This window comes from Trachypithecus francoisi, unplaced genomic scaffold (assembly GCF_009764315.1).
Source record: "Trachypithecus francoisi isolate TF-2019V2 unplaced genomic scaffold, Tfra_2.0 Lachesis_group5, whole genome shotgun sequence".
Classification (NCBI taxonomy): domain Eukaryota; kingdom Metazoa; phylum Chordata; class Mammalia; order Primates; family Cercopithecidae; genus Trachypithecus; species Trachypithecus francoisi.
This window is the reverse complement of record NW_022681470.1, coordinates 89,551,457-89,573,273: the sequence shown is the minus strand read 5'-3', so window position 1 is coordinate 89,573,273 and position 21,817 is coordinate 89,551,457. Positions and strand designations below refer to the sequence as shown.

The 21,817-nt window shown below is 40.3% G+C and overlaps 1 protein-coding gene across 1 annotated transcript; it reads right to left on the bottom strand.

Annotated features, from left to right (window-relative positions):
- Positions 1-9,124: 9,124 nt before the first annotated feature.
- On the bottom strand, positions 9,125-11,397 carry CRP (C-reactive protein). Its single transcript, XM_033197340.1, has 2 exons — positions 11,210-11,397; positions 9,125-10,967 (listed from the first exon to the last, which is right to left on the bottom strand). Exons 1-2 carry the CDS (start codon positions 11,268-11,270, stop codon positions 10,354-10,356), a joined length of 675 nt encoding a protein of 224 aa, XP_033053231.1. The 5' UTR covers positions 11,271-11,397; the 3' UTR covers positions 9,125-10,353.
- Between the last annotated feature and the right edge of the window lie 10,420 nt (positions 11,398-21,817).

The window sequence follows — 21,817 nt, the reverse complement described above, 5'->3', positions numbered from 1 at the left end:
GGTACTCTTAGAGTTTTGAGGAAACAATATCACCTCTTTGCCTGTTTAGAATAAACTGAGAAATAAATACTTGAATAAAAATCACATCAGCCTTGTGGCTAGCAATGCTTGATTTGAAGGACCCAGCTCAGATCTCAAGTGAACATGGCCTTCCTAAAACTTTCTCCCCTGAAGATCTATGCTTTAGGACAGAACTGCAATGAGAATCTCCACTTGCTTCATACCTAGTGAAGAGTGAAATGTCCCAGAGCCCCAGAGATAGCTGTCATGCGTAGGCAACCTTGGACCTCTTTGCTGGAAACTGATGGATATCAGATGTGGGACATGGCACTAGTCTCAAGGAGAGGAGCCAGACAGAGGAAAGCAAAGCTTCCCAGACTATCAGCCTCTCCAAAAGAACCCAAGACCTAATCTTGTCTGATGCTGCTGCTATTGTTAACTGTGTCTTCCACAGCATTCTGAGTCATCCCTTTAAGAGAGACATAAAGACACAACTACGAAAAAGTGCACCTGAGAGAGTCTGTGACAATCAGCAGAAATTGGTGGAGGTGGGGAGTATGTTAGTCCATTTTGCACTGCCATAAAGGAATACCCGAGACTGGGTAATTTATAAAGAAAAGGGGCTTAATTGGCTTCAGTTCTTCAGGCTGTACAGGAAGCATGGTGCTAGCATCTGCTTCTAGCAAGGGCCTGAGAAAGCGTACAATCATGGTGGAAGGTAAGGGGGTGCCAGTGTGTCATATCGCAAGAACAGGGACGAGAGAGGGAAGGGAGGGATCACAGGGTCTTTTAAACAACCAGATCTTTTATGACCAAACTGAGCGAACTCACTCATCACTAAGTGGATGGCACTAAATCACTCATGAGGGATCTGCCCCCATTATCCAAACATCTCCCACCAGGCCCCACCTCCAACATTGGGAACCATATTTCAACATGAGATTTTGAAGGGACAAACATCCAAACTGTTTCAGGGGATCGTTTCAAAGGGGAGTTGAAAGAGGCTAATCCTGGGGCTGAAATACTTGAAATTCTTAGTATTACCTAAGTCCATCAGCCAGCTTGCAAAGATTCCTAGGGAAATTGTGGCCAGGTAGGCGGAAAGGAGACAGAGAGAATGTACCCTTCACACTGTATTTGAATGAATAGTGAGACTGAAAAGTACTAAAATATAAAAGAAAATTATCTAAAGCATGCAAAAGATGTATGTCAAAAACTTTAAAGATTAATCACAGGAAAATGTAGAAAACTTTAGACAGTAACTGTATTAAACTTTTAAGTATATTGAAGAAAAGAGAATTGATGAAAAATCATTGGAAAAGAACATATTAAATCTAACAAAGAATTTAAGGAAACTCAAAAAGCATCACAGAATTTTCAATGGCATTAGAAAAAGTAAGGATCCCAATATGCAAAGCAGAAAATAAATCAGTAATATGGAAGAAGAGAGATTTGAAAAAAATAAAGTTTAAAATATAAGGATGCAGGACATGGAGAAAAGTGACCTGAGGGATGATAAATAAGAAATCAAAAACCAATAGAAATTTCACCTAATGAATATTGGTCAGCCTTAAGAAAGAAAATGGAACAAATTAAACAACAACAAAGCATGTCTTAGATTTCTTGAATCTTCAAATAGAAAGGATTTTAAAAGTTACAAATAATTCTAATTTATAATGACCACATTCTAATGATGAGGGCAGAATGCTGGAAAATACTCCTGTATTCCTTAGTTAATACAATAAAGCACAATAAACTATGGTAGGTATATGGATAAAGGCAAATGAAAATATTGGCAGAACTATAGTTGGACACACGCTGTCTTTTTTAGGAGAAAAAGTCTGGCTCATTTGCTCTTAGACAGACATAAAGGCAACAGCTCTCAGCTTTGGCAGAACACTGGAATCACTTAAAGAGGTTTGAAAACATGGATGCTTGGGTCTCACCTCCAGGAAATAAGATTTAATAGGCCTGGGATGTAGCCTGGTGATTCTAAGCCATGAATGGGACCCTCTGCTCTGCACTGGCCCTTGTGCTGATGAAAGCAGAGTGAAGAAAGAAGGGAAATACAGGACCCTTGGGGTGAGAGAGCCATGTATGCAGGACAAAAAGACCTCAGAACCAAAGTCAGGGAAATGTCAGGTGTAATCCCAGGAGGAACCTTTGGGACCTGCAGTCGGGCCTCAGGGCCACCACTAGGGCTTGGTGAACTCTTCCCCGTGCACTTCATATGTCAGCGTCCGCCAGTCAGGGACATTAGGACTGAAGGCTACACCAACATAGATGGCATTAATGTCATCTGGCCATCTAATCTAACCTAATATCTAATCTCACAAAGTCCCACATGTTCACATCTTCAATATCTCCCACCAAGGACTGGTTTGTGTCAAAGCTCTCACTGAAGGAATTCTGCTCCTGCCCCAGGATGATGCCTGCCTCTGTCCCCACAGTGTATCCCTTCTTCAGACTCCTCCTCACCGTGGGCTTCCCATCCACCCAGAACTCCGTGATCCCTGAGACCGACTCCAGTTTAAACAGAGGTACATGGTGCAGAATTCTTCGGAGACTTTAAAATTATCCCAGTTCCACCCACGGATGTGCTGTAGCCTCCAGTCTTTTCCTTAGAGAGGAGGATTCATTATCTAGTCCTCACGCCATAAGAAAAAAAGGCTATGTTCACAGGTCAGGTGCATATAGACATGGAGACCACAATAAAGGTCTTGAGTGCCTTCTTTAGCTCTGCACTCAGGATCACAAAGGAATTGTCTGACTCTGGCAAAACACAAAACCCTTTTTGTTCACATCTGTAGGATAGAAAGCAGAGAGAGAAAAGGTCATCCGTTAAGCTTGTCAGGCCACAAAGATGTATTCCTCACAACGTACAGAGAGATTGGACTTAGAAACCACAGCCTGAACTCTGCCCCAGACCACAACCTCTCACCCATGCTGGCCCTTTTCCCTAACTTGGCTTTGCACAGTCATATTCCCAGGACAAGATCTCAGCCATCAGCAGAAGCAGTGCCTCCCTGTCTGAGGGAAAGCACTGGGAGGCTGATGAAAACCAGGAAACATGGAAAACTCCGTGTTTAGAGACCAGGAAACTCCATGTTCCCTCCCTGCTTTTGGTGTGCCTGGAATTTGGATCATTCTCTTGAAAAAAGTATCAGTGGCTGAGATTCTGGGTTTGGACATCTGAGATCCCTCTGTTTCAAGTCTGCCCCACCTTGACCTCATATGTGCAGCAGTCAGGATGTCTCAGCTGGTAAATGATTTTCCAAAATTGCCCCCTTGGAGCCATGAATCAAAGCTCTAAGAGCAAAGAGAGCAAGATAAATCACAAAATGAGAGATCAATATGGGTTATTTATCAGAGAATGTGCGATGCCTGCTGGTGCTCCAACAACTCTGTGTGGCATTAGGACAGTCACATTTTGAGAATCCATTCCAGGGAAATGATGTAAAACACTGGGAGGGGAACTTTTTTCACAAAGACAACCACTTAACATTACTTAGGATAGCAAACAGAAAATTGGGGCATGTTTAAGTAAACTGTATATGTCTACATCCACCAAATAGAATAGATAGCCATTTAAATGTCAGTGGTGAATCTTATGATATAACATGTAAATAAAAATGCTTTTGATAAAAGAAAAAATAACAGACTTGTATATACATTATTTTTAAAAGAAGTGACTATTTTAGAAAAAAAGTATAAGGAATGCTTCCAGACAACATGTTCTTATTATAATAATGGAATTATGGAGGATTTTTTTCCTTACTAACTTTTCATAATGTGGTTGTGTCCGTTCTAAAATGAAGTTTGCGTGTATGTGTGTGTGTGTCTGTGTGTGTGTGTGTAATTAAGAAGCAAGGAAAGAGGGAATGAAGATCCCATTTTCTGAATAAGACACCCAGTCTCACTGTGGTTACTTGGCTTTATGCCCAGAATGCTTAAAACAGAGCAATATCAGCTAGATATCCTGAGCTATATATACATTTAGGTACCACAGTATTTCACAATATATTAATTCCCATATAAGACATCATTTCATGTAAAAAGAATCTGGAGCTTATTCATCATGATCTCATCATGAGTTTTCCCATTGATATCCAATGAGAAATTGATAATAGAGGCTGTTTCTCCATTGACTAGGAGAACTAACTAACATGTGGGTAGCATATTCTAAACACGCAAGAAGAAAAGGACTATTACAAATGGTGGTACATTTCTGGACTGGTTTTTTTAATGATGTATAGTTTAAAAATGTTTCATATCCTTTTACAAACTTTTTGCATCTATTTTTTTAATTATAAGACTGGCTTAAAGTAATTGCTCCAAAAACTTTTGTTCTCTCATTCTAACCATTTGCCCAATAAAAGGTACATGTATAATTTAAACAAAAATAAATCGTATCGGTGAAAAGATTGGTACAAAGAAGGAAGAAGACGTTTTTCCGATACCAAATTGCCTTCTTGTTAGTGTCTGGGCTCCTTAGGTGAGTTAAAAGAATGCAGCTACCAATGCAATAGGCGAACACTGGAAATTTCATTGATTTCATGGAGCCCACTACATTATAGGAACTACCTCTAAAATGGATATGCTGTAAAGAAGGCCTAAAATTGAAAAAGAGAGACAGAAGCAGAGAGAAATAGAGATGGAGAGAGCAAGAGCTAACGCAAAAGAAAGAAAAGCACGCAAGAGAGAATGAAAGACCTTCCCACAAACCATTTTACAACCCACCCCTGGCTCCAGCAACCTGCCAGTGCAGCTCTGTGACTGCTTGCAGCATATCACAGAGCATTCAGTGAACTTTATCAGGAGAGAAGTGTAACAAGCTTGCAATGCAACCTTTACCCTTCCCTCAGCTATATTTGTTTGGGAAGCCTCTTCTCTCTTCCTCCTACATCTGTGATGCTCTGATAAAAATACTTAAGGATTTCAGCTTTTCAAATATCTTGGCACTTTGGTTTCTCCACACTACAGAGATACAAAGTATCAATTGAGGAAAAAGGAAAACACAAATACAATATTTGTCATCACAGTGAGGCTTTACTGAATAAATAGGAACACACTAAATACAGGGCCGTCACTTTATTTGATCCTAGAGCTACGACTCCAAACTCCAGTGTTGAAATGGAGTTTGGTATGCTCCCCTGACTCAAACTGAAACCACGATAGCATAAGAAAATTAAGAAACAAGGGGTATATCCGTCAGAAACAACCACATGAACAGTCAGGGACCACAGCTGTGACTCTGCAATCTTTTCTAAACCAACACTCACTCTAGAAGAGTGGCACCTAGAAGAGTGACTATTGGAGACATGGCTGTACATTGTAATCATTAAGGAGGTTTAAAAGTAATGATGCCTGAGCCTCACCACCAGATAATCCAACATAATTATCTGGTTACGGCCTAAGCAACTGGATTTTTGAAAGTTCTCCAGGTGGTTCCAACATTCACATCCAAAGTTGAGAATTTCTGGCCTAGAGAGTCCCTTGCATGTCTCTATGTGTTTGGTGAATGCCAGTAGGATGTAAAGTTACATCTAAGAGTGTGCATGACTATAGAAGAGATGGAGGTCAGAGAAGAACTTTGACAATATGGCACAATTGTATTCATGCTAAGGCTGAATAGGATTTCTATGTGCAAGCCATTCTCCTAAGCACATAAGAACAAAATAAAAAGTAGGGTGATTGCCAGTGGATCTGCAATGGTAGCTGACACTGAATATACAGCATCCTGGAATGACTTCCGCATAAGAAAAAACACACACATCCCCACACCCTCCCTCTTGCGCTAGGGGTATAAGTGTAGGGTGTAAGCTTCTGTTGCATGTAGAAGTGGTTACAGTGGTTAGAAGCATAGAGTTGAGTAGCCAGACTGCCTAGGTTCAAATCGTAGCTCTGAGCAAGTTAATTAACCTCTCCAAACCTCAGTTTTCTCATTTGTAAAATGAGGACTATAAAATATTACATAACTCATAGGATTGTCATTAAACAAGTAAATACATTTAAAAGATTTACAACAGTACCTGGCATGGTAAGAGCTCAGTAAGTGTAAGAAGTTTTTGTTTCTGTTTTTGTTTTGTTCTAAGATTGTGTGTGATCTTCCCTGTGTGATTAAGCAATTATCATCCTAGGGGCAGTGATGAGACTTTGGAGATCACTTATCTGTGTGTATGAAGGGCATAGGACAGAAGGGTCCACACTGAATGAGGCCTGAAAGAATGCAACAGAAGTAGGCCAAGGGGATGACCTGGGTACAGATGCACTAGATGCTTCTTTAAAGGTGACCACCTGCCTGCAAGCTTAGTGGAAGCCAGGCATGTCCCTGAGGTAAGAAATCTGAGCTGTCAGGAAAACACTACAGTGATAGCTCTAAAAGCACATGGTACAAAAGGGCTTGTGCTCTTGCATATTCCTGAGCGCTAATCCCAGAGAATCTACTCTAGGAGGACTGGGGTCAATGAATCTATACTCAAACATCCCAGATGAAAATGATGCCTGTAATCAGCAGACTATAAGTGATCACTGGGCCAGGTGATCCAGGAAATTTGAGCTAGGAGTCTGCGTTTTCTGAAGGAAAAGGCTAACAATCCCACTTAACCTACGTTCTAGTACAGAAGAAATGAAAAGATGCATAGATGAAATAGAGACAGGGAGCTGAAGAGAAAATCCAGGCAAGTATGACAACCCATCTGAGACTAGTGGGCAGTTGTCCTAGGATAAAACTACCTAGAAATCAAAGTAGTGCTTCTCTTTTCCCTGGGATTCTAGTGGTCAGAAATCTATGCTTTGGAAATCTGATCTAGGTGGTGGTGGTGGTTAATCGTCTAGAGCCATTTCCTTCCTTTGTCAATCTTTGCTTCCCTGGGGCACATCAAACTTGAGGATAGTGAAAGCATGGGGGAGAATATCACAGATTTAACATTCTACTTACTTTGTCAGCTGGGACTCCAAATCCATTTCCATCAGATCCTGGTCTCACTTTTGAGGCAGCCTGTAGTCTCTTCTCCGGGGCCTGGATAAACCAGGTGTCATCACAGAGGTGGCTTCTCATCCACTCACCTGGCCTTACATGCAGCCCATTCTTAAGACTGTTCTTTCCATGACCATCTCTTTTTGTAAAGTGTGCAAGGCTTGTTGCCTAGCCAGTGAGCTAATATTTTTTTCTGACACAGGGAGATTTTAGGTTTCTGATCTGCACGTCACTATATTGCATCCCACACTAAGTCGCTTACATGAGGGTCGGGCCTGGCCCTAACCCTTATACCAACGTGGCTATTTTCAGTTCCAAAAAGGAAGTGTTCTATCAAGTAGCAGCCTCCATCATCTCTGATTCATACTATTGGTCTACTTTCTCTTATTTGGCCTGTAAATGCACCACAGTATCTCTTCAAGCACTAGGCCACCACCCCTCTTTCACCTCCTTTCTATTATCAGTTTTATAGACCATTTGTCCCTATGTCTTTTTAACTCATTCCCTGAGGCCTGATTCCACTTCTGGAAAAATTGGATCCATGGTCCCTACTCTATCAGAAAACCAGTGCTGATGACATGGCTTTATTAGCATCAGCTAGAAGTGGCCACGGTGGATGCTTGATCTTACTCTCCACTTACTGCAAAAAAAAAAACCATTGCTTAGAACCAACATGCCCAAATCAGAATCATCTTTGGCAGATGTCATCTAATATTTAATTGGATTACATCTAATAGCTCTATATGGTATGACAATTCACCAGTTACCTGGAAATACATTTTCCAACAAGATTACATTGATGTATCCACCAGTGGGCTAAATTACTTAAATTTAAACATCCTACGAATGCTTTGTTAAGATTTGTTAATGTTCTCTGAATGCAAATACCAGGTGTTCTCAAATTATTAAGGCCAGAGGCTGTCTACTACATTATGTATAGTAAGATGCAAGCAATTGAATTCTGAAGAAAATATTAGCTCAACCCACATCGCTGGGGAGTTGGGATGGCCTTTTATAATTAAGACATATCTGGATTATTTAACTAGAAAAGAGTATCCATCCTCTCTTCTGCTTAGCTGAATGTGAGGATGGATGGATCTGCCCTAATTGGACAACAGAGAATATTTGCACTCTCCTTTTTGTCTGAGAATGTATCCTTGACTTCTGTGCTTACAAATGGTTATCAAAAGTCAATTAGAGAAGTCAATATTCATAAATAATGGCTTCAAAGATTTGTTATTCATCCTTCTAACATTCCAAACTTAATTCTTAGCAAATGAGAAACTTCAGCTGCTGCCAACCGAGATAAATTCTACCAAATTGTATTTTTATGGCGTATAATGAATCTACATTTATGGATATAATACAAAATGGCTTAATAACAATAAGAGCAGAAAACTGTTATAAGAGCTTACTATGTGCCAGGCACTGCAGTAAGTGCTTTGCTTGCATGATTTTCTTTAATTCTTATTGCAATCCTTTGAGCTACTTACTATTATTTCTCCTGCTTTGTAGGTAAGAAAACTGAGGCATAAAGAGGTTATATTACCTAAGCTCACATAGCTAGTAAGTTGTAAAGCCAGGATTTGAACCTAGGCAGTCTGATTCCAGAACCTCTGGGCTTAACTAGTTTACCATATGCCTTCCCTAGGTAACCATTTGATACACAGGAATCCCCATAATTCATTCCTGGCTGTGGTCTTTATGGAGTAACTTCTACTGGTCACTTAGTACTGAAAGACCGTGTTGAAGGACACTTCCGGAGGAAGCCAGCTGCTGTCATCTTTGAGTGGTCTGTTTCTACAAAGAACCGGAACCAACTGGGACAAGTGCATTCCAGTCACTGAACCTGGCATTAGATTCATGGATCTCAATGATCTTTAGTTTTTGCTCCCAAATTGGAATAATGATAGAATGAGAGTATTAAAACCCCCACAACTGGCCATACATGAATGGCCAGCTGTCTCAAAAGAGGGACTGTGCTTGTCAGAGGGAATCCCTTCAGGGGACTCTCGGGGACAGGTTAAAGTGCCATGGACATGTTGTGTAATGGGCAGTGTAAAGTTACAGGGACTTGGTTTCAAAGGCCATTACAGAATTAGTCACAACCTCTACAGCAACCATCAGAAAACAGCTTGGACTCGCTCAAGTAAACAGGGGCTTTATTGGCTTATGGACCTGGGCAGTCCAGGTGTAGATCTGGTTCTGGACAAGGCTGATTCAGAGACTCCATGTGGTCAAGGCTCTGTTGTTTGTCAATCCTTTGGCTCCTCCACTTCCAGTTTGGCTTCTGTCCTCACAGTCTCTCTCCATGTGGCAAACAAGATGGCTACTGGTGGTCCCAGGTTCATGTCCTTTCAGATTGGAAATCCAGCAGCAAGAAGATGTCTCACTCCAAAAGGCCATAACTCAATCCTTGGAAAGGCTATAATTGGTCCTGCTGGGAACACATAACTATCCAACTATCCTCCAGATAGGGAGCTGGGGAGATGGGAGATGAGCTACTCTGATAGGACACCCTGTGGTTCATGTCCACTCTTGTGGCCTGGGTATATTGGGAATGAGGGGTTGAAGAAGGAATTCGCAGCCCCACAAGGTTCATGTGGAAAAGGGGAGGAGTTTCCCAGAAGAGCCATAAAATTAAGAAAGCACTGCGAGCAAACGAAAACCATTGTTATGTAAGTTCTTGGCAGTAACAACATATTTATACCTAGTGCCTCATTTTGCTCTGGAAAAAAAAGCAGACCTTCTCTGCTAGGGCAATTCTAATGGCCTTTCCAGTGTGCTTTGAGAAAAATGGAGGAACAGTGCAATATTGCTGGGCTTCCCATTTCAGGAGACCTGGGTCCAGCAGTTCCATGCCATGATCATGAGCACTCTGGACCCAAACTGGAGACCTGGCCAATGTCCTGATTCTGAGACTGAAGAGCCCTGTGAATGTGGGCAATGCCCTCCTGATTTCTGGGGGTCCTGGGCGGGGAATTAAATAGAAGACCAGCACTTCCTTCTCAGTTCTTGCCTTGTGACATTTTTTAAAACATCATTTCTCCTTTCTGGGTGTCAGTTTTTTCATCTATGTGAGGGTAAGACATTATCTCCAAGATCTGTCCAACTTAAAAAGAAATAAAAATGAAAACAAAACGCCTCAAATTCTGATTCTTTTGGACAAAGTTTCCCAGCATAGTTAACGAGCTCCCAGACCAGACACTTTACCTCCATTCTCAGGTGCTGAGGAGGGTGGAGCAGGCCTGCAATGCATATAGGGGAACAAAGGCCCAGAGACAGCCACATGGGAACCGTGCAGTGTGAAAAACCGGGAGGTACCAGAGACAGAGATGTGGGGCGCATGCGGTGTAAAAAACCGGGAGGTACCATCAGGACCACAGCTGGGGTTTGATGAACACTTCACCTTGCACTTCATACTTCAGTGCCCGCCAGTACAGGACATTAGGACTGAAGGGCCCGCCAAGATAGACGGTGTTAATCTCATCTGGTGACAGCACAAAGTCCCACATGTTCACATTTCCAATGTCTCCCACCAGGGACTGCTGTGTTTCAAAGCTCCCACCAAAGGAATCCTGCTCCTGCCCCAAGATGATGCTTGCATCTTCCCCCACAGTGTATCCCCTCTTCAGACTCTTCCTTACCCTGGGCTTTCCATCCACCCAGAGCTCCACGATCCCCGAGGCGGACTCCCAGCTTGTACAAATGTGTACTGGAGCTACTGTGACTTCAGGAACCTTGAACAATATTTCAGACCCACCCACTGTAAAACTGTATCCTATATCCTTAGACCAAAATATGAGAATCTCATTATTTTGTCTCTTGGTGGCATAAGAGAAAATACTGTACCCACGGGTTGAGGAGAGCTCCGTGTAGAAGTGGAGGCACACAGTGAAGGCTTTGAGAGGCTTCGTTAACTGTGCTTTGAGGGTTACATAGGAATTATCCGACTCTTTGGGAAACACAAAAGCCTTCATCGACATGTCTGTGAGCCAGAAAAACAAGCAAATATGAGAGGTTTCTCAGATCACAATGATCTATCCCCTCACTTACGTATAGAGTTTAAAGTTGAGAAACAGACTGACCCCTTCTCCAGTTACACACACACATCACACACACACGCACACACACATCATGATGGGTGCTCCACTGTTCTGTTCATACAGTCTTAGACCCCATCCCCATACCTCAGATCGAATCTCTCCCATAGCCTGGGGTGGCCCTTACCTCTCTGGCCAAAAGCATGAGAGAGGCTGGTCAAGACCAAGAAACACAACAGCTTCTCCATGGTCACGCCCTGCTGCCAGTGATACAAGGACCTGAATTCACTCCTTTGGAAAAGATGTATTCGGCTGAAAATTCAGGGGCTAGAAGTCCTAGATCTCTTGCCTCAGAGCTACCCCCTCCTGCCTGGATTTATATCCAAAGCAGTAAGGGAGTTTGTGCCACTTTGTAAATAATTTGCCATCATTGCCTGTTGGGGCAAGTGTCAGAGCTTCGGGAAGAGGAGAAGCAAAATTATTCCAGAACAGAGAAATCAATGTGGGTTATTTATTACAAATTCCTATGACTACTGAATTATCAATTCTTTGTGACAGGAAAAATGAAGAAATCTCCCAGGGTTCCACTTTGGCTATCTATCCTGAGAAAATAATGGGAAATGGTAACATATTAAATGAGTGGCCATCTGGGTGCACATGGTAGCTGTCTCTCCAACACCCACTTCAGCCCAAGTCATAGAGTTTGACGAAGGAAAGCTGACAGCTTCTGGATATAGATATTTTCACTAACCTCTTTCAGAATTTGCTTATTTACAGATTGGGAAATGAGAAAAACAAACATGCCCTTCCCTGAGTCATGGACACATTTTCTCAGCCAACTGATTATGCTTATTAAGAGCTCTCGAAACATCTTGGCACTAAATGACAGCCCTGACAGTAAAAGTCCTGTGAAATGTGTGCTGATCACAGACATAGCATTATGTCAGAGTTTCTTCCAACATTTTCTCTGAATATGTAAAGCTTCAGGCAGGAGTCAGGATAATCTGATTCTACTCTTTCCTCTGTCCATAAGATTCAAGGAATCCCTCCACACTGTCTGTCAATCTTACTACAGTTCCCTACTTAACTCACTCTTCAAAATGACTATTATACTCCTCCTTGCTCCTCAAGTCCCCAAAATCTCATTCATTCTTTTACTCAGCTGATGAACTCACCTTTCATCGAGAAGTTAGAAGCAATCAGAAAAGAACCACCATATCCTTTGTAGCAGAGGCTTCTAGCCATTCCCTCACATCCATTCTCTACTTCTCATAAGATAAGAATAACATTTTCAGTTGGGCGCTTGGTCATCCCCTCAAACACCAAATTTCCCAGCCCCCACTGAAGATTGCAGTGATGATGTGATTAAATTAAGGCCAATGAGATATGAACAGAATAGGGACAATCTCTAGGTTGTACTCTTTAAGAAAGGTATATGCTTTCCCCTCCCACTTCCCCCTTTTTCCCTTTGGCTAGTATTCAGTCATGATAGCAGGAGATGGAACAGTTCACTTTCAGGCCAGCAAGTGTAAGCTGCATGTTGAGGTTGGCATGGCAACAAGATAGATGGAGCCTGGATAATTGAGTATGGAGCCACTGTATCAGCTGTAGACTGCCTACCTGAACATTTACTTAAAGGAGAAATATTCTCTTCTTTTGTTAAATCACTTTGAACTCAGTCTTTCTGTTCTTAACACCTAACTGATATCCTTATACATCCTCCTACAACCCAGTGTACCAGCCTTTCTGTCTTCCTCTATTAAAAGTGATGAGCTCTCCCTGTATTACATCTAAGGCCAACCCTTGCACTTCTTCAGTGAATCCCAGACTCTGTCGACCACACAAGGGATTTTGCTCCTATAGGTATCCTATCTTCTGCATTATATTAATTTATTCATCTTTACTTAATCATTTCCACAAAACCATACTATAATAAATTTAATATTTTAGAGAAAGAAGAAAGAAAAGAGAAAAAAGGAAGGATGGGAGGGAGAGAGGGAGGAAGGAAGGAAAGGTTTATGGGTGTTTACAACCTCTATTTTCCAATCTCCTGTTCCCTCCTCAATCCATGGAAATCAGACATTGGCCTTCACCACTCTAGTGAAGCCAACATAAACAAATGCCTCTCTCTTTAAATTTTATAGTGAATTTTCTGTTCTTATTTCACCCAGCTTCTCGGCAACATTCAACACAGTTTATAACTTTCTCCTGAATTCTTATTTGTGTGTGTGTCTGAGATGGAGTTTCTCTCTGTCACCCAGGCTGGAGTGCAGTGACACGATCTCAGCTCACTGCAACCTCCACCTCCTGCATTCAAGTGATTTTCCTGCCTCAGCCTCCCGAGTAGCTGGGATTATAGGCACATACCACCATGCCCAGCTAATTTTTTATATTTTTAGTAGAGATAGGGTTTCATCATGTTAGCCAGGATGGTCTCAATCTCCTGACCTCGTGATCTGCCCATCTCAGCCACCAAAAGTGCTGGGATTACAGGCATTAGCCATCATGTCTGACCAACTTCCTCCTGAATTCTTGCTCCTAGTTTAAAAGCGAAATAATTTCAAAGTTTTATGCCTAAAAGAAGTGGTCTTCTGTCCCACCACTCTCTATCTGATATGGTTTGGCTCTGTGTCCTCACTCAGATCTCATCTTGAATTGCAATCCCCACATGTCAAGGGAGGGACCTGGTTGGAGGTGGGTGGATCATAACAGCAGTTTCCCCTATGCTGTTCTCATGTTAGTGAGTGGGTTCTCACAAGATCTGATGGTTTAAAAGTGTTTGGCAGTTCCTCCCCACCCTCTGTCTCTCCTGCAACCTTGTGAAGAAGGTACCTGCTTCCCCTTTGCCTTCTGTGATAATTGTAAGTTTCCTGAGGCCTCCCCAGCTGTGCAGAACTGTGAGTCAATTAAACCTCTTTTGTTTATAAATTACCCAGTCTCAGGTAGCTCTTTATAGCAGTGTAAAAACAAACTAATACAGAAAATTGGTACCAGGATAGTGGAATACTTTAGGAATACTAAGATTCCTAAAAATGTGGAAGCAACTTTGGAACTAGCTATGGGCAGAGGCTGGAACAGTTTGGGGGGCTCAGAAGAAGACAGGAAGATGTGGAAAAGCTTGGAACTTCCTGAGTTTTGTTGAATGGTTTTGACCAAAATGCTGATAGTGATATGGACAATGAAGTTCATGCAGAGGTGTCCTCAGATGGAGATGAGGAACTTATTGGGAACGGTAGTAAAAGTCACTCTTGCTATGCTTTAACAAAGACACTGGTGACATTTTGCCCATGCCCTAGAGATCTGTGGAACTTTTAAGAGACATGATTTATAGTATCTGGCAGAAGAAATTTCTAAGCACCACAGCATTCAAGAAGTGACCTGGCTTTTTCTGAAAACATACAATCATATGTGTTCACAAAAAGATGATCTGAAATTGGAACTTACATTTAAAAGGGAAAGAGAGCATAAAAGTTTGGAAAATGTGCAGCCTGATCATGTGGTAGAAAAGAAAAACCCATTTTCTGGGGAAGAATTCAAGCTGGCTGCAGAACTTCTCGTACGTAATGAGGAGTTGAATGTTGATAGCCTAAATAATGAGGAAAATGTCTTCAGGTCATTTCAGAGATCTTCATAGCAGCCCCTCCCATCACAGGTCCAAAAGCCTAGGAGGAAATAATGGTATCGTGAGCCAGGCCTAGAGCCCTGCTGCTCTGTGCAGCCTAGGAACATGGCATCTTGTGTGCCAGCTGCTCCAGCTCCAGCCATAGCTAAAAAGGGGCAATGTATATAGCTCAGGCCATTGCTTCAGAAGGTGCAAACCCCAAGCCTTTGTGGCTTCCAAGTGGTGTTGAGGATGCAGGTGCACAGAAGACAAGAGCTGAGCTTTGAGAGCTTCTGTCTAGATTTCAGAAGATACATGGAAACACCTGGATGTTCAGGCAGAAGTCTTCTACAGGCATGGAGCCCTCATGGAAAACCTCTACTAGGGCAATGCTGCAGGGAAATGTGGGGTTGGAGTCCCCACACAGAGTCCCCACTGGGGCACTGCCTAGTGGAGGTGTGAGAAGAGGGCCACTGTCCTCCAGACCCCAGAATGCTAGATCCACTGACAGCTTACACCTTGTGCTTAGAAAAGCTGCAAGTGTTCAATGCCAGCCTGTGAAAGCAGCCACAGGGGCTGTACCCTGCAGAGCCACAAGTATGGAGCTGCCCAAGGCCATGGAAGCCTACCGCTTGCATCAACATGCCCTGGATGTGAGACATAGAATCAAAAGAGATTATTTTGGAGCTTTAAGATTTCATGAGTGCCGTGCCAGATTTGGGACTTACATGGGGCCTGTGGCCCCTTTGTTTTGGCCAATTTCTCCCATTTGGAACAGGAACATTTACCCAATGCCTATGCCCTCTCTGTATCTTGGAAGTAAGTAACTTGTTTTTTATTTTGCTAGGCTAATAGGCATAAGTGACTTGCCTTGTCTCAGATGAAACTTTAGACTTGGACTTTTGAGTTAATGCTGAAATGAGTTAAGTTTGGGTGACTGTTGGGAAAGCATGATTGGTTTTGAAATGTGAAAAGAACATGAGATTTTGGAGGATCCAGAGGAATCATTCCTCATGGAGGAATGATATGGCTTGATTCTGTGTTCCCACCCAAATGTCATCTCAAATTGTAATCCCCATGAGTCGAGGGAGAGATCTGGTGGGAGAAGATTGGATCATGGAGGTAGTTTTGCCCATGCTGTTCTCATGGTAGTGAATGAGTTCTCACGAGGTCCGATGATTTAAATGAAAGTTCTTGGCAGTTCCCCCCTCCCTCTCTCTCTCTCTCCTGCTGCCTTGTTGAAGAAAATGCCTGCTTCCCCTTCACCTTCCACCATGATTGTAAGTTTCCTGAGTCCTCCCTCAAACATGTGGAACTGTGAGTTGATTAAAAATTTCTTTTGTTTATAAATTACCCACACTCAGGTAGTTCTTTACAGTAGTGTGAAAACCAACTAATACACCATCCTTGACTCACAAGTAGAGCTGAGAGATAGACCGTGCCTCAATAACATTGTTTGAGTCTCTGAATCCAGTCTCACCTGATGCCAGCTTCTCCTCACATCTTCTGAGTTTCATTAGTCAATAAACTCCCTTTTTACTTACTGTACACATTTCAGCAGGTATTATGATACTTACATTTGACTAACTTTTGACAAATAGAAATGCCTTCCTAACAACACCCTGAATCCAGGACATTGTGTGTCCAAACCAATCATCACTTGCCCTGAAATAATACATACACTGGTATCCTTGCCACCAGAATCCTTCCAGAGAAGCACAGGTTTTATGCAAGGGGAAGCATTTAAACTGAGTCACAAAAATTGAAGTGGGAGGTTCAAAACTAAGAGAATAATATGAGCATGGTTACTGCCAAATTTCATCTTCTATTGTTTTGTACACAAACTCTGAAAAACTTTTTTGAATCTCTATAACCGTGATTGTTCACGTTAGTAAATTAGTATCTTTCCAGTCTAAAATTGTATGAATTTGCAAGACAAAATTCTAAGATATCCTACTTCACAGATTGTACCAAGTCATTCTTTTATTCAGACTCTATCCTACTTAATTTATTAGTGTAGCTTCTACTTGGTATTTACTACTTCCTAATCACTATTAGAATTGCTGTTCTGCTTTATCAGCAAAATAGTTACATTTGTACTTGTAACATATTGCTGTTTGTCTCTGTTGCCAATATTTCTATAAACTTATTACTAAAATAATCTGTAGAAAATTTGGGCCTACGGTCTTTCACATGAAGCAAGTGAGAGACTGTGAAGATTTCTTGAACAAAGAAAGAGTAGAGTCAGATCAGTGTTTTAGAATTTTTATTGGCAGCAATATGAATAATATATTGGTGTGAGAGAGATTATAAATTGGGAGACCACTTTGTGGGTCTTAGTTCATTAATTCAACCAAGACATATCTTAGGAATATTTTCTAGGGATCAGGCAATAAGCCAGCTAACTAGACAAATTGTGTTAAAGATAATGTGATTTAACACTTGAACCTGGAAGGCAGAGTTGCAGTGAGCCGAGATCGTGCCACTGCACTGCAGTCTAGGTGACAGAGACTCTGTCTCAAGGAAACAAACAAACAAAAAAGATAATAAGACTCAAAACTAGCACAGAAGCAGTAGGAATGCAGAGAAGAGGATGAACGTAAAAGATATGTCAGTAAGAAAATTCATAGGAATCAAAAACTGATCAAATATGGAGCTATACAGAGCAGTGTTCAAAGTTATGTAGCTAGTACTCCTATGTCAAACACTATGTGAATGAGGCCAAGAAGGTTTGATTATTGGTACATAGACCAGTTGATTTTACTTATTTTGTGGTCAAACATTACAACTCTAACCTTGGCTAGGCAACTAAGAAAGATAATCTAAGGTCAAGAATAACTGTACAGATAGATTAATGCAAATACAGCATCATCATCTCTATTAAAAAAAAAGTGAGAGGAAAGTCAGACTCTTTTATTTATGGATAATAGCATTTCTTTCTTGAAAGCCAGCCTATTGCAAAGCCTGGCACAGAGTTGGTGCTCAGTAGTGCTATGGGGTGAATAGATAAAGGAATAACTGAAGGAATGGCAGAAAAAGCATGGAAGACAAATTTCATCAATGGTGGACTGAGCACTAACACTAATATCATCTTCCCACTTCAATTCCTATGAATAACAAAAAAAAGCATTTTTTAATATAAGTTAATGTAGGGCCAGAAAAAAAAAAGTTTCATTCAACAGAAATAAATAGAAGAATCTCTGGAAGTCAGAAAGCAGATAAATTATATTAATAGAAGAAACCATAACCCAGAACATATGCAGAGGAAGGTCCACTATAAAAATCTGAAGTGTTTCGGGGAATCTTGAAAGAAAGGGACAATGGAAACAAGTGGCACAAAGTGTTGGAGAGATTGATTAAGGGGTCGCTGCTACCATGCCTCTGGGCCAAGCATTAAGCAGCAGAGGCATTTGCTCTTAGTCTGAAGCAATCAAAGTCCTTTGGCCTGACAGGTGGGACCTCGCCCAAGGAGTCCAAAGACACCCAGGAGGAAACCCCATGCTCCCACATCCAAAAGACAAATTAGTAGTATACCCTGCCAGCACTTCTGGCTCATTCCTCATAATCCCTAGAGATAGGCTACAGAAAACAGGAATGGCATCCATAGATACACTGAGAGAATTAATACCATGAAAAGTGGGTACCTCATTCAACAAATACAACAATAGGAAACAGAATATAAGAGCAAATAGAGAAGTTTTTGTTGAGAAGTATAATCAATATAATCAGAGTATACAAAGTTTAGACAAAAAATAAATAAGACAAAAATCTTGAGAATCAAAACTATGATACTCAAAAAAAGGATTTCAGAGAAAGAAAACATTGAGATTGAAGGTAGGAAAATAATCAAAGAAATAATACAAAAACATCTTAGAGTAGCTAACAAAAGTAAGTGATCAGATCAAAAGAGCTACAGAGCACCAAGCAAGTATTAAAAAGATCTATGTCTAAATAATGGCAAGGACTTTGATAATTAGGGTACAGTGAAAAATTGGAAAAATCTCCAGGTAGCATGTATATGTATACTAGAAAGGAATGAGAATCAACAGGTGTTAGAAAAGTATCAAGAAAAAGATAGATAATTTAAAACGAGCAAAAACTACCTGACTTATTTTAAGAATCCAGTAACAAGTTAACACAAAACCCAAACAAAAAAGGTACAAATAAAAGAAAATGAGAAGCCATTCTTATTTATAAACATAGACGCAAAAATCCTACATAAAGTATAATCAAGTCAAATCTATGTGTAAAAAATTTGAAACATTATAACTAAGTAGAGTTGTTAAGCAAACAAAAGAAAATGTCTAGGAAACACTCACATGCCCACTGGAGCAGCAGTTACTGGGGACACTCACAGTTGGAGCTGTAAGAGGCCCTCAAAAACCATCACAGTCTAGGGCCACGCTCAGGGATCTGGTAACACAGAATATCAGACTCTAGGAGAGGGATCCCTATCCTTGAGCTATGAAGTTGCAAGATTAGAGAAGTACTGGCTTCTTCCCTGGTGTGACCATAGTCCATGAAACCATAGCAATACGGTGTGACAACCTAGCATTCATAGTTTGAGGGGGCATCTGCCCTTCCCTGGTGTGGCTGGGGGCTGAGATCCAAACCTTGCAGTTGCAGCTAAATGACTCGGCAAGCTTAGAAAGGATGAAGCACAAAAACATTCATAGCAAGAGTCAACAGCCATTCCCTGACATGACTGAGGGCTAAGTGTCTAAGTCTTGTGATTGACAAGGATTATTTGCCTGAGCCGTTTCCATTGTGATTTACAGTAGTCCAGCACTTTTTCTGTGTAGCCAGCTACAGAGGGTCATCTTGGAAAAGGTAAAATAATTAGCACTTACATCTCAAGGGTTTTCCTCAGAAATGCAGGGATAGTTTCAGATAAGAAAAACCTACCAAGGTAATTTGTATTTCTTTGACAGACTTAAATAGCAACATCATAAGACCATTCCAATAGATGCCAAAGTTTTTAAATTTATCATTTCTCCATTCTTACTAAATTAAGAGTAAAAAGAATTTCTACTAAAAATCTACAGCAAATATCATACTTAAAATGAAATTTTAGAAACTTCCTTTTAGAGTTAAGGGTATGGCAAGATGCCTACTATCAATCTACTGCATTGTCCAATCCAATGCAGCAATATGAGAAAAAAAAAGTGGTCTGATGATCAGAAAAGAAGAAAAGTGTACAATAATTTACACATATGATGGTCTATATTAAAAATCCTAGAAAATCTACACATAAACTATTAGAATCAATAGGAATTCACCATTTGTGTTGGTATAAGGTAATCATAAAACACACTAAGATACTTATTTCTTATAGCAGAAACCAACTAGAAAATAAAACATATAAGAGATCCCAGTCACGTTATCAATAAAACTAATAGAGCACCTGGAAGTAGGTCTTACAGAAATGTGCAACACTTTTATAAAATATTATATTATATTACTAAAGAACATAAAAATGAATAAACGGAGACCTAGACCACATCCATTGAGTGACCCAGCAACATAATAGTGTTAATGCTCCCCAAATTAATGTATATGTTCCATTAAATATATTCATACCCTATGATCCAGTAATTCTACTTCTAGGAATATAACCTATAAAAATTCCCTCAGAGACATATACAAGGAAATTCTTTGCAGCACTGCTTGTTACTGGGAAAACAAATAGAAGGAATTCAAATGTTGTTCAGTTGGGAAATGCATATTCATATGAAGGAATGGTGTACCACAGTTAAAAAGGATAGAAAAGATATGTATATATCCTGCCCTCCAACAAATACAAGGGTTTGGATGCAAATTAGTCCGTGTATAATTAAAATATGAAAATAAAAACTTACATAAATAAAAGAATAGTGCCAGTATAACATATAAGTTATATTTATTCATATACCATCTTCCCTAACAGGTAATGTAGTAAAGAAATAAAGTTCACACTTTCTCACAATTAAAGAAAAATCCTTAGTAATATGCAAGTATTTTAATATAAAGGCTGAAAATTCTACCTAGTACTGTTAGTGCATACAGTAGATAGTTTAATGGCTTCAGAAATTATTATGCATTACACAGTGTTAAGCTTTATTGTGATGCTGCAAGTGCTGATGAAAGAGTTGCCATGACATTTCTCTCTATGTTAAAATTTTGTTTTATTGATGACTAAAGCTACACTCGTTATCAGATTTTAAATTTTGGTGAAGCCAGCCTCTATTAGAAGTGATATCCCTCAAAAGGCATACACTTCAAAAGAGGTTGTGGGAGCCCTGGGCTGAAGGCTGCAAAAGTGTGACTGGTTGTGAGGTTGGTGAACATATCTGAGAAGTCTTCATAATGCTAATAATTTCAGTGGGATTTTTACTGTTCATGTTGGCCCTCTGGTGTGTTAATGAATAGGTTTTGAGTGGTCTGTCCCTAGTTATCTATAGACCTAATTATCTATGGGTCTAATTATCCCACAAGCTCTGTTATTTTTAGTGCATGATTATGCAGAAGATGAGAATTTTCAGGAACGCATGTATCACATTATAGCAAAAAAATTCCAAAAGGATATATCTCAAAAACAATATTGAATTTAAAATATAAGTTATAAAAAGTTATTTAAATGGTATCTCATAGTTGGCTTTTAAAATTCAAAACAAGATTATATAGCATACATAAATATCTATCTGTGTATCTATTACGTTTATGGGTATTTAAAACAACAGATAATTCATCCCCAAAAACACAACTTCAGTCTAATAAGAAGACAAACATCAGAGAAACCCAAATTGACTTTCTACAAAATACCTGACCAGTACTCCTCAAAATTATCAAGGTTATGAAAAAACAAGGAAAGACTGAGAAACTGTCACACACCAGAAGACACATAATGACTAAATGTAATGCAGTATCCTGGATTGAATCCTAAAACAGGAAAAGGACGTGAGTGTAAAAACTGGAAAAAGACTGGAGTTTGGTTCATAGTAATGTACCAATGCTGTTTTTCAGTTTTGACAAATGTACCATGGTAAGATCAGATGTTAATATTAGGGAAAGTTTGGTGAAGGGCATCTGGGAACTCTCTAGAGCAGCATTTCTTTCTTCTACATCATTTTCTTATATAATTAACAGAGCCAGAGTCAGTTCTGGAGGGGATGACTCCATTTAAATAAAAAATAAATAAATAAAATGTGCTTACTA